Below are 12,601 nucleotides of genomic sequence, written 5' to 3' on the forward strand. Positions count from 1 at the left end.
CGCGTTTCTTTACACACGTGAGAATCAGCCGAATATGCTGATTTAGAGGATATGCGAATCCAACGGCTCGAATTTGTTCCAATTTGAGATTTTTGCGTTTCAACCGGCACCAGCCGGTGGATCGTAAAGTTGGAGGGATCTTACGCCTTGTGGTCACTTGGTGGACATTCCGATCCCGCCAAGGCTTGAACTTCCCTTGCCGCTAACAGCTCTTGTTAGCCTAACCACACCCAGCAGAGGGAGCGCTCTTACTGGCTTAACTAACCAGACGCCAGTGTGAAACGGCGGTGGGAATATCCGGCGAAGCTTTAGCGCGATGGAATGCCGGAGAGTTCCAGTGAGAGCAGTGTGGGGGGAGAGCTGGGAGCAGATCCCACTGGCGCTCGCCGGCGCTACGCTGCCGCTCGGGGATTTTCAGCTACAGTGCGCTTCCATGCTCAAGGTACGTCGATTCCAGCAGGATTCTGGGGTTTCTCTGGTGAATTCGGGGTTTCCTGTAGCTCTTGCGCTCATATCTAGCCGCTGCCGTGCAATGGCATGGATTCTAGGCTCGATTTCTCGCATTCTCGGCTGTTTTCGTGCTCCCGAGGGTTTAGTGTGCCGGCATTCTGGCTCTCTCTTGCAAGCAAGCATTTTCTTAGAATTGCATTTCATCTTCTTGTGTGGGCGAGCCATCTAATGGCGAATTTCTTCTTGGAGCAGTGTTAAGGCGACTAGGAGCAACGCCGACTAGGAGCAGCCTTTGATCCTGGTAAGGCTGGTCTCTCTCCTCGGACTTTAGCAAATTCGTGCTCCATGGAAACGCACAGTCTCTATAGCTCTTCGGCCCTATGAAGTTGAAAGCAAGGAAGGCCGGAGTAACACCTTTGGGGGACACTCGTCCCTGCAAAAGGCGTAGAAAGGAGTCTGGGATGTGTGGCAAGGACGGCAAAACCATGTCTGCGGCGTCCATGATCACGTCCTCTTCTCGCAAGCGCAAAATTGGTAAGCATGCCTCGCTTCGATCAAACTTTTTCTTTTCTTTTCCCTTGAATTCACACAAGTTCTAAAACTTACTACTGCTGCTTCGTGCAGAATGCCCGACTTCTCCAGTCACTAAAGCACGAGTAGTCGTCAGTGAAGAAGTAAAAGCCGTAGCCAACCTCATCACTTGTGTTTCCGAACAGTGTGATGGATTGTTGCCGCCACAGGTATTCTTATGACACTTGAATTCTTCTTTTGTTCACGTCTTACGACTGGTTTGTATAGGGGGAAGATGATAAGAAGGCCACAGGATTTTTCAGAAGTGCACTAGAAAATCCACCATCGAAGTCCTTATTTTCTCCGACCTTCAATTCATCCAAGGGAAGCGCTAGCGAAGGATCAACGAGCTGCAACTCTACTGGTATATCTGCGGGAAGCCTTTTTTCTGTTTTTTTTTTCTTTCCAGTACCATGCCCATTGACATTTACCGAATAACCATTGCAGTGGAGCAAGCGGACTGTCCAGATGAAAGCACGGACTCTTCAGAGATGACGACAGTCCGTCTCGGCAGCTCTCCCCCTCAGGAAAATGCGGCATTGGTTTCGTGCTCAACACTCGCAGAACAATGTACTTCTACGTGTGAAGCCTTAGCTTGCTCAAGCATAATCAGCGTCGGCGAGGATTGCATACGATGGGTGAATATGGAGGACGCCTCACTCGGCGAGCACAACCAAATAGTTTGCCAGCTCCAGGAAGAGGATGTTGATGTGGACCCTGCGGCCTTGTTCCTGGCTATGCACCAAACTGTGGAGAAGAGAGAAAAAGAAGCAACCGCAGATGAACCCGACGAGCTCGACAATTTCGATCCTTACCTTTTCATCAAGCACTTGCCAGATCTCTCGGAGGTTGTGGCTCCTTGTCGCCCGATGCTTTTACCCAAGCAAACGAGACGGTGTCCGCCAGTGACTCTCGTTCTAGATCTCGATGGTAAGCTTCTGGCAGTTCTGATTTTAATCTTTTCACTAACTCTGTACCTCGATCTGGCAGAAACGCTTGTCCATTCGACGCTGGAGCACTGTGCCGACGCCGACTTCAGCTTCCCGGTGTACTTCAATTATCAAGAACACACCGTCTATGTACGCCGGAGGCCTCACCTTCAAGTGTTCCTGGAAAAAGTAGCGCAGCTCTTCGAGATCATCATCTTCACGGCGAGCCAGAGCGTGTACGCGGAGCAGCTGCTCAACATCCTTGACCCCAAGCGCAAGCTCATCCGGCACCGGATCTTCAGAGACTCGTGCGTCTATGTGGACGGCAATTACCTCAAAGACTTGAGCATCCTCGGCCGTGATCTCTCCAAGGTCGCCATTGTGGACAACTCGCCACAGGTATTGGCTTTTCCTGGTTTTAGCGTAGGCCGCCTTTGTTAATTCCTTTCTCGGTGGCTGCCTCTCATTATTTCCCGTTTTCCGCAGGCGTTTGGCTTCCAAGTCGACAATGGAATTCCCATCGAGAGCTGGTTCGACGACCGCTCCGACTGTGCCTTGCTCATGCTGCTGCCATTCCTGGAGACTCTCGCGACTGTGGACGATGTCCGGCCAGTCATCGCCAAGAAGTTTAACTTACGCAAGAAGATCGCTGCTGCAACGGAGCCAGCGTGCTTGGCCGAAAGGATGTTCGACCATCCTTGCACGGAAGTTTGCTGAGAATGCTGCGAAGAACAGCGAGAGAAGAACAAGAAAAGAAAGCAAGAACAGGGAAGGGAAATGATACCAGTGCTGCTGCCGCCGCTACTCCAGGTGCAAAAGAATGAAGATTTTTTTTCTCAGTTTTGTGCGACGACTTCTAACCGTGGCAAAGCTTTCTCCCTGCTGCTGCTGCTGCTACTCCGAGAGTTTCCTCCCAGATCCCAGATTTAACTCCTCCTGGTGTGAGTTTCGATCGATCCTCGCGACGGGATGGAATTTAACTCCAGCGACACAAGTGAGAGGTTCTTGGCATGCTAGAACCTCTCGGGTGTTTCGCTAGACTCCAGTGTACCATAGTGTTGTTCTCATATACGTATGAGTTATAGTGACAAAGCATCAACGGCCAGGAAACGAGACTCGAAGCATCAACGGCCAGGAACCAGACGAGTTTAAATAAAACTTGGCGCCACTGTTTGAATAAGGTTTTAGGGATTTTCTAAGCTAACGATCGCCAGATTCGTGTGTGGGGTGCCCGGCGGCATTTCCGTGCTCCAGGCTGAGAAAATCTCGAGCGCTTGTGGCTGGATTGACTGGTGACACCGCAGAGGTACCGAAATCTCTCTTTTCTTTGTGAGACTGTGTGCTGGAGATCAGGCATGCAGGAATCTGGTCCTTGCGGGAATTGGAATCCTCATTGTGAGGGACGACAGCACGGCCGTGTTTGCCATGATCACAACGCGGAGAACAAGTCCGTAGGTACTTCAGTGGTGGATGTGGAGAACTACGACGTTGTCATCCTCAACTTCGACGCTGTCAAAGACAAGGTGTGTGTGTGTGTGTTTACTTTTCTGTTTGATTCCTCTCTTTTTGTTCTACTTTCTTTGATGCTTTACTTTGTGTGTTTCTATTTCTCCCTTCTACACTGTTGGGTTCACGGAGGGAAATCTTTGTCGATTTGCAGACCCATACTTACACTTACAAGGTCCACTTTTTTTTTGTCACACAATCCGCTTTGTCTTTTAACTTTTTCTTGGCTTGCAGGCTGCGGCGCCCGAGAGTTGTGAGCTTACAAAGAAGTTCCCGAGCTTTAAGGTAAAACCTTGTTTCCTAGTTCACAATTGGGATACAATGTAAGCATGTAGGACGTATTAAAACTGCCTTCGAAAGAGGATAAGTAAGCTCTTCTTTGCAATGCGAGGTAAGGGAAGTTCATGTCGGGCATAACTAGCTCTGTTGGCCAGTCCTAGAAGAATTTGTTCAGGCGACTGGACGCAAGCCGGCCCCGAAAATCTTCCCCGAACTGCTCGCGTTGCGAACGCAAATGTGCCGCAAGCAGGTGGTGGTGGTTTTCGTGTTTTGCGGAAGCAAAAACTAATCTCCACGATGGTGGTGCCAGGGTGTGGCCGACTCGTTGATCCCGGAAAGCCTTCTCAGGGGACTGGCTGACGCGGATTCCACCAGTGACTCCCAGGCAAGTCACTCCGCTCTTCCTTGTTTGCAAAGCGCTAAAAATCGCTGTGTTTTACAGGAAAGTAGTCAAGGCTTTGCCTTGCAAAGGAGAAAGGAGATTGCATTTTCTACTTCGACACGAACGACAGTAAAGGAATCATCGAGGAGATAATCAGTTACATAGAGGGAGAGGAAGAAGGAGGAGGAGGCTTGTTGGGTGACAGAAGAAGCGCTGACGAATACAAGCGTGGAGGCTACCACCCACGACTGCTGGCAACGACTGCTCATATTGTATATATGAAGCTATATATACACGGGCTGTGGCAACTGCCTAATGCCACATCATCCTAACTGCCTAGCTAAGCATCTACCTGAGCATCTACTCTCAACACTCCCACTCAGGCGTGTCTACAAACTGAGACAAAGCCTGAACATAAGATGCTCAGCATGCATACAACTGACACTGACTCCCACTCAAAGCAACTACATCTTGTTGCTCTAGGGCTTGCTGCCTCTGCCACTCTTGGCTGCTTTGCCATCGCTCCTTTGGCTGTTGCTGCTCCTCTCTTGGAGCTCTTTTGCCATCGCTCCTTTGGCTCCTCTCTTGGAGCTCTTTTGCCACTGCTGGGCTTCTCAGCCAACTCTGCCGCTGCTATCTGCTGCCGCTCACTTGGCTGCTGCTGCTCGTCTCTTCAAGCATCTTGGCCGTTCTGCTTCTCGGCCTGCTGAGTCACTGCTCTGCTGCTCCTGGGCTTCTTGGCTGCTCTGCTGCTCCTCTCTTGGAGCATATCAGCATCTTCTGCCGCTCCATGGCTTCTGAGTCGGTACTATCTGCCGCTGGTACGGCTCTGCCGTTGCTTTGTTGCTGCGCTCTAGGCTACTCTGCTTCTGCCGCTGTTGGCATCTGGAAGCTTCTTCTTCTTCTTCATCCTTCACAGGTCCTCAAGATCTGTGCTCTGATACCATGATACAAAAGGCAGTGACTAGTGACTGCTGGCAACGACTGCTCATATTGTATATATGGAGCTATATATACACGGGCTGTGGCAACTGCCTAATGCCACATCATCCTAACTGCCTAGCTAAGCATCTACCTGAGCATCTACTCTCAACAATAATCAGTTACATAGAGGGAGAGGAAGAAGGAGGAGGAGGCTTGTTGGGTGACAGAAGAAGCGCTGACGAATACAAGCGTGGAGGCTACCACCCATTCTGCATTGGCGATAGCTTGTCGGGTGCGCGATACATCTAGGTGACGGCGTGGCTCCCCTGGGACACCCAGCAAAAGGTTTGTCTTTCCTTGCGACAGTTTGAGTTGCCACGCCCACTCTGTGGCGCTCCACGTCCACTCTGTGGCGCTCCACGTCACGCCCAGTCAACTAAAGGTTTAAATTGTTAATGGGTATATTAATGAGTGCTATAATTTATAAGCCTTGTTTTAGGTTTTTCCTCTGGTTACTTCTTATATTTTAATTATATTTTGTTTCTTGTTTTATTTGGTTACTTCTTATATTTTCTTAATTTTATTTGTTTCATATGCTGTCCAGTTAGCAACATACTGTTTTTTGAGTGTTATAATTTTATTATATTAAAAACTAAAATTGGAATAGTATAAAAATATATTGTATTCCACTTTAAAAGAAGAATTTAGGGAAATTATGCCCAGAAAATGTTAGGTGAATACAAAATTCAATTCTTGTAAACTTGATAATATAAATATTTAGAACAAAAATTATATTTTTAGGCATAAGTAAGAATAAATATTCATTAATAATAATATTAGATACAAATTATATGAGGTTGTGATGTCGAGTTATTTTCAACAAATGTGTTGTTGGCAGATTGGACATTCATCCTTTGATCCTTTGATAACTTGGAGAAAATGAAGAGAACGATGACCAAAGTTTAAAGTCAAGAGAGAAAAGAGAGATTTTTACCTTCAGGATACACTGCACGCAAAAGGTATGGCTGCAGTCCAGTTTGGATGGCTCTACGCAGTGCTCTGGACGAAGAACAGGAAGAAACGAAGTAAGCTTGGATTGTTACAATAATTTGCAAGAGTGGGACTTACTGAGACAAATGCAGCAAATGATGTCGTTGTGCAGCGGTGTGAGGTTGAAAACTTCATTGAGATCCAGCCCCATCATCTTATCTTCAATTGACAGAGATGGAGGTTGATCGTGGTGTTCTTCCGGTATGTGCGAGTTGGAAGAGTTCTCGCTGTGATGCGGGCTGGCGAATGGACTCTCGGGAAGGTTGTGTCCATTCCCATCGGCGCCGCTAGAAGTTTCCAAAGTGAGTAATCAAGTTCTATTATATGACTGTGACTTATGTCACAAGATCTTCGTCGTATTTGTGCGTAGCATCATCGTCAGGAAGTGGATGAAGAGCTTCACTCTCATTGTTCTCTGGAACTGCTGCATATCTGCTTGATCATTTCGAAAACTTAGCACCAGAGAAGATCCAAACAAAAAAAATCCAACCTTCCAGTGTTAGCACGGCTTCGTTCATCCCATTCCCATGGCTGCTGCTACTGCTACTGCCACTGTTGTTATGCTCCATGATTCGTGGAGTTCCAGGAACCTTGGGGGAGTCCAAGCTAACGTGAACTCCATTGAGGTTGGTCATGGAAGCAGTGCTGTTTAGCTTCCTGTCTTGCTCGTCGAGCAGTAGTAACTTTGTGGTTGTCACAGCCTCTGCAGCCCTTACCTCGGCAGCACAGGCTCGAAGCGAATCTTGTAGATGTGATTGCAGATGTAGATGTTGTCAGGCTTCATGTCCAGGTGAGCGAGGCTGTGCCGAGTGTATGTGCTTCAAAGCGTTTAAGAGCTGCTGTGCATTACAAACTAAGAAAATAACACAATTGAGCTGCTTACTTGAAACATCGCCTCAGTCAGCTTCTTCTCCGCGAATGTCCATGCAAGGCTCGTCCTGAAATCACCTTGTCCCATTTTCTGACAGTGGAGTAAGAATGAAGATCATATAAATTCTACACATCACAAATACCTTGATTTGATGGAACTCCTCACATTAACGCGATGAAGAGCCAAAAGCAGAGACATATCTTGTATGAGAATACCAAAGTTATGAAAGAAGAATGAAAAATAACAACATACCATACCTAGCTCTCTTGGGTAAGAAGAACAGAACAAACAAAAGCTGAATGAGTGTTTAAGATTGTCAAATCAAAGCTAGACATACCACTTCTTGGTCTTTTGATCCGTAGAGGCATCAAACCCACAGGGAATAGCTTTGAGATTTGAGCATCATGGTCTCGTTGCCAATATTTCTCCTGCAGAAAGAAAACCAAAAAAGAAAAGAAAAATGTTAAGTTGAGAGCATAAGAAAGTGAAAACTTGCAATGGGGTTCTCAGGAGCAAAGACACCAGTGTTGACACAGCATCTCCAATTTGGATCGCAAATCGGCAGCAGCAGCAGGGGCTCTCTTGCCATCTCATAAACCCTAGAAAAACATAACAAAACCAATTAGTTCGACAGACCACGACGGTTAACACATTGAATGTGACACGCATCGCTGCGCCTTCCTCTCCTGCCCCATGTGGCTTGGCTGCCTCCCATTGGCCAGGAGCAAACATCAATGCAATTATTCTCAAACACGTGGTTAAAGAAATAACCCCTTTACAATTACCCCCCATCGGACGGCTGCGATTAGCTGGATCCAGCAGCCCAGAAAATTTGGCAACTCCTCTTTATTGTGATAGATGAGCACCACAAGCACCATAAGCATCATAAATATCATAGAGATGATTGAGTAAATCATTACAGCATATATACTCTTTGCCTGAGCGATGGGAATCTTCTTGTCCAAAATGCTCTCTTTGCAGCATAGACCATGATTTGTGTTAAATTCAAGGATGTTTCAAAGATGGCATTCCAAACAAAAACAAGTGATTATGAGTTTTTTGTGATGTAGTTTAGTTTGACAAATGCCCCTATAACTTTTCAAATCAAGTTATATAATTTTTGCTTAGGGAAGTTTGTAATTAATTATTTTAATAATATCCTAGTATTCAACCCTACCATGGAGGAATATAACATGCACATGCAAAGCATTTTGCAACTCTTTAGGCACAACAAACTCAACTTGAAATGATCTAAGTGTGAGTTTTCTTAGAGGAAATTAGATATTTCAAACATTTAATTTTAGTGCATAGTGTGAGAGATTGTCATTGACTAGCCTATACCTTTGACAATGGATGATCTTTGTAATTTCCTTTGTATGGTTAGTTACACCCTTGATTGATCTTCTCTAGAATATATCGATACATGCTATTATTCATGGTTGAAATATAAATGATGTTTCAATGATTGAAGCAATATTGTGATTTGCTCCCGTAAATGTTAAATGATGTTTCAATAATTGAAGCAAGATTTAGATTTGCTCTCATGTTGAAGGTTTTGGATCTAAGAAGCCTTTTGTGAGTGACATTGCTATTAATCTAAGAAGCTTTTTGTGAGTGATGTTCTTATTAAGGCCAAGTAGGGAAAGAATGAAGCTTAGTTCCACTTGGTAAAGTGTAACTTAATAAGTTTAGACTTCCAAAGGGATCAAACTAGCCTAGCAAAGAAAGAGTGAAGCTTGACTCCAATTGATATAATATAACCTCATGAGTTTAGACTTCCAAAGAGATCATCTACCCAATATTATTTGGACTTCCTAGACATTAACCCAATTGTAAGGATCTAACTCTCTAAGGTGTTGTAAGTTAAAGGATCCTTAAAACCACAATCAGAATGATAAAGTATTAATTGAATGAGATCAACTCCGAGACCAAATTCAAAGCTGAGTCCAAGATCAAGTTCGAGACCAAGTCCAAGATATAAGATTAGATCCGAGACCAAAACTGAGATCGAGTCCGAGAACGAGTCTGAGGTCGGGTTCGAGACTGAGTATGAGGTTGGGTTTGAGACTGAGTTTGAGGTCGGGTTCAAGACCGAGTCTGAGGTTGGCTTCAAAACCGAGTTTGAGGTCAGGTCCAAAATCAAGTATCAAGTTCGAGATCGAGTCCATGGTCAGGTTCGAGATTGAGTTTGAGGCTGAGTCTAAGATCGAGTCTGAGGCCGAGTTTGAGATTGAGTTTAAAATCAAGTCTAAGACTAAGTATGAATACTAATATAGGTTGTGGGGTGAAAGCCTAAAGCATATGTTTCTCGGGGGGGGGGGGGGGGGGGGGGGCGCCTATAGGGGGTTCCAAAAGTATAGTAGGGATAGTGAGGTTCAAGAACTAGTCTTGAAAGAACTCTTTAGTGGTACTTCTAAATTGACTTGAGGTTGAGATTGGGGGTTAAGGGCCTCAGGTGGGAGTGAGCATGGAGTTGGGTGGTGTTAAAGAGGCCACCCAAAGAAGTGTTTAAAAGCAACTCCCACTCCCGAAAGAGAAATTGATTGTAGGGCTTTTGGCTCATATGGAATGGTGCCTCACTTAAGTATCTTATGACTCATTAGTCCTCACTCCTTCCTAGGGGCTTAGGCCTTCCCTTTTGGATGGAAGTGGGGGAGTAAGGGTACCTATACCAGGTCATTATGCCATGGTGTTTCCCTCTAAGGTCTTGAAGCAAGTGATGCACCAAAGGCTTGGGATTTAAAGGGTTTAATGATTAAGTTTTATTATACCAAAAGATGTTTGTAGCGCACTCTATTTCTCTCCCCTTAAGCCAATTGGAAAAGGGACAATTGCTTGATGAAAGAGCTCTTAGTAACTATTTTATCCCCATTTATCCCCCAAGATTCTAAGGATCCACAGTGGTAGTATATCCAAATCTCATCTCATGATCACATGGGCTACACTCACCCCCCTTCAGAGATGTCAATGTCCTCATTGATTATTGACTAACAACCCCTACTGAGCCTAGAGGAACCAACACCTTCATTTCCACACTAAATTTACCAATCCTTCCATTGTGTAGATTAATTATTTCATGTGAAGCAATTAGTCATTCATTCGTACTGTAGTTTCATAGTGGATACCTTCGTCCGTGGATGCTCCACCAAGAGGAAGGATGTACACATGGATGCCCAATACATACGATTTTAAATTTAGGGGTAGGAATATACCTTGTTCAAAGGTATATTATATTTTTAAGTAGCCACTAATTAATGGGAATTGAACACATGTCATTTGCTTCGATACCACATGTAGTGCACCCTATCTTTCTCCTCTTAAGCCAATTAGAAAAGGGACAATTGTTTGATGAGAGAGCTCTTAGTGGTTATTTTATTCCCATTTATCCCCCAAAGTTCCAATGATCCACAGTGATAATATATCCAAATCTTATCCCATGATTACATACGTTACAATATTAAAAACGTAGAGGCTTGGTGTGCTTGGCTGCTTGTGATTGCGGGGAGCGTAACTAAACCTTAAATCCAATTTAACTTGGTGAGGGAGATTGGGAGAGAATTTGGGAATCCGTGGATGGATGGTTAATGCTCTGTTATTCGTGTAGTGAGTAGTTAAAACCAAGTAGGACCAAGTAAGAGTTGGTACAATAAGCAAGAACCTTGACAAAAGAACTTAACTAAGGCCAAAGTAGTGGTGGTTAGATAGACAAGGTAAGATAGTAAATTGGAAAAGAAAAATTTGTGGTTTATAATTTAGTATTGGAGCTTGTTCCTTAGTTTTAGCGAAGGATAGAGGCGGATTTTTGGGAGATGGCTAAGGCAAGGCATAAAAGAACTAAGGCAAAGACGAAAATTCCTTCGGAGCTAGAGTGTTCGGTTGAATAAAAAGCTATAGATGAGGAATCTTTGCATGAGGAGGATTCTAGTAAGGAAACTTCCACACAGGAGTTTGGTGGGGAGGTTTAGTTAGCACAAACTAATGCTCTACTAGAGACCCTTGTACGCAAGCTAAAATGTGACAAAAAGCAGAAAAAAAAGGTAAAAGATTATAAATTGTCGCGAATGTGACTTCGGGTATCGAAAGATATTTGTCGACCAGTTCTTATAGACACTCTTTCCTTACTGCCATGATGGCAAGAGGTCGGTATTGCTATACCCTTTATCAGTCCCTCTTGTGCTAGTGGAGTTAACTGGGCAATTTGAGTGTACTTAGACCGGACGAGCATAAGGACGGAATTCCTACGTGTTATTATCTAAGCATACTTAGCTCAGTAAGGAGTTCCCATCTCGTTTTGTCTTGCACTTGCTAGTGACAAGAACCCTTGCGTATTGAGACTAGTCCCTCAATATCGCTATATGATATCTTACTGTGTCTGCTAAACACCCTCGCTATCATACCTTTTGTGTTAGTCTCATTTCAGTCCCAAATGCTATTTATGGAAAGTGTCTAGATTCGCTCATTTGGCATATCTACGGAATGTAGAAATCGGCCTGAACACAATAGTGTTCGTCCCGTGTCCAAATTCACAATCTAGCGCCATTCTATAATTAGTAAGTTTTGAGCTTGTCCCAGAGATTAACTCCTGATACTAAGGGAGGTGGGTCTAAACCCAAGTTCTATTCCATGTTAGCTGGTGGAGTACTTATGTCCTTGCGTTAGGCCACTGGTATGCTGAAATAGCACCAGACTCTGTTTGGCTCTGTTTTGCATACTAGTCCTGGCATTGGGATGCTAGTTGCTCCAGGACTGTTCCAAGCTGCTCCGAGCTCCTGTCCCTTCGTTCCTTGGGCTGTATGCTCGGGAGTTGCTCCGTGGACCATCACTCCTTGGCTTCATGCTTGGGAATTTGGCACTGTTCCTTTGTTTAGTGGCCCAAGGCTCTGAACCTCGGGTTCCGCACCACTATCATATGGACACGTGGTATGTGACATGTGGCATGTGTCACATGGCATAAAAAGGGTTTAGGTTCTGCTTCGTGGTGTTATCCTATGGTAAACCACCATAGGATAAAGGGTAAAAACCACGTGCGCTACATAAATGTTGGTAGTGCAGAAGGTATGGACCCTTTGGCGAGGACTAAAGAGGAATTGAATAATGTTGAACAAATCAAAGTAAAATTAGTCCCTTAAGCAGTTCCTAAATACAAACCAAAAGCCCCATCAATCTTTAAGAGAGTGAATAACTATAAAATGGTGGAAGATTAGTTTTACAATATAGAGAATTAGTTTTGAGCGTTGTGGTTACCAAGCTTAGAAAATGTCTCATGTGCAAAACCATGCTTAGTAAATAATGTTAAGTCTCAGTGGAAAATAACAACTGCTAACGAAGGACCAGTGGCCACTTGGGAAATGATGAATGTGAGGATTTGTGTAATCTATATTCCTTTAAATGCTACTCTACACCTAAGAGATGAGTTGAGTAAACTAAAGCAGACAAGAACCATTTAAGAGTATGTGAATGGGTTTATGGCCAAAAGGATCCTTGTCATGGACATGAGTAACATGGATGCATTCCATGCTTTCATATCAGATTTACAAACTTGGGTTCAAAGTAAGGTGATGCATTGGAACTTGACCAACTATAAGAAAACATTAGATGCATTTAGTAAGATGCATTTCAATTATAATCTGTGAAAAGGGA

General features: G+C 44.5%; 1 protein-coding gene across 2 annotated transcripts; it reads left to right on the top strand.

The window, feature by feature from the left end:
* The first annotated feature begins 272 nt into the window (after positions 1 to 272).
* LOC9631336 (CTD small phosphatase-like protein 2) lies at positions 273 to 3,054 on the top strand. Of its 2 annotated transcripts, XM_024664246.1 has the most exons (8): positions 273 to 442; positions 703 to 751; positions 810 to 984; positions 1,075 to 1,190; positions 1,249 to 1,384; positions 1,468 to 1,950; positions 2,011 to 2,348; positions 2,436 to 3,054. In XM_024664246.1, the coding sequence occupies exons 3-8, from the start codon at positions 831 to 833 to the stop codon at positions 2,664 to 2,666; spliced, it is 1,458 nt and encodes a 485-aa protein (XP_024520014.1). In that variant the 5' UTR covers positions 273 to 442; positions 703 to 751; positions 810 to 830; the 3' UTR covers positions 2,667 to 3,054. The 2 variants fall into 2 exon arrangements, with proteins under 2 accessions (XP_024520014.1, XP_002990399.2); XM_002990353.2 differs by having other exon boundaries at positions 703 to 984.
* The last annotated feature ends 9,547 nt before the right edge of the window (positions 3,055 to 12,601 follow it).

Source organism: Selaginella moellendorffii, unplaced genomic scaffold, assembly GCF_000143415.4.
Source record: "Selaginella moellendorffii unplaced genomic scaffold, v1.0 SELMOscaffold_108, whole genome shotgun sequence".
NCBI lineage: Eukaryota > Viridiplantae > Streptophyta > Lycopodiopsida > Selaginellales > Selaginellaceae > Selaginella > Selaginella moellendorffii.

Coding starts and splice junctions, on each gene's coding strand:
- LOC9631336 (XM_002990353.2), top strand. CDS start 831: ATGAAGTTGAAAGCAAGGAAGGCCGGAGTAACACCTTTGGGGGACACT. Junction 1,951..2,010: donor TCTCGTTCTAGATCTCGATG/GTAAGCTTCTGG, acceptor TCGATCTGGCAG/AAACGCTTGTCCATTCGACG. Junction 2,349..2,435: donor TTGTGGACAACTCGCCACAG/GTATTGGCTTTT, acceptor CGTTTTCCGCAG/GCGTTTGGCTTCCAAGTCGA.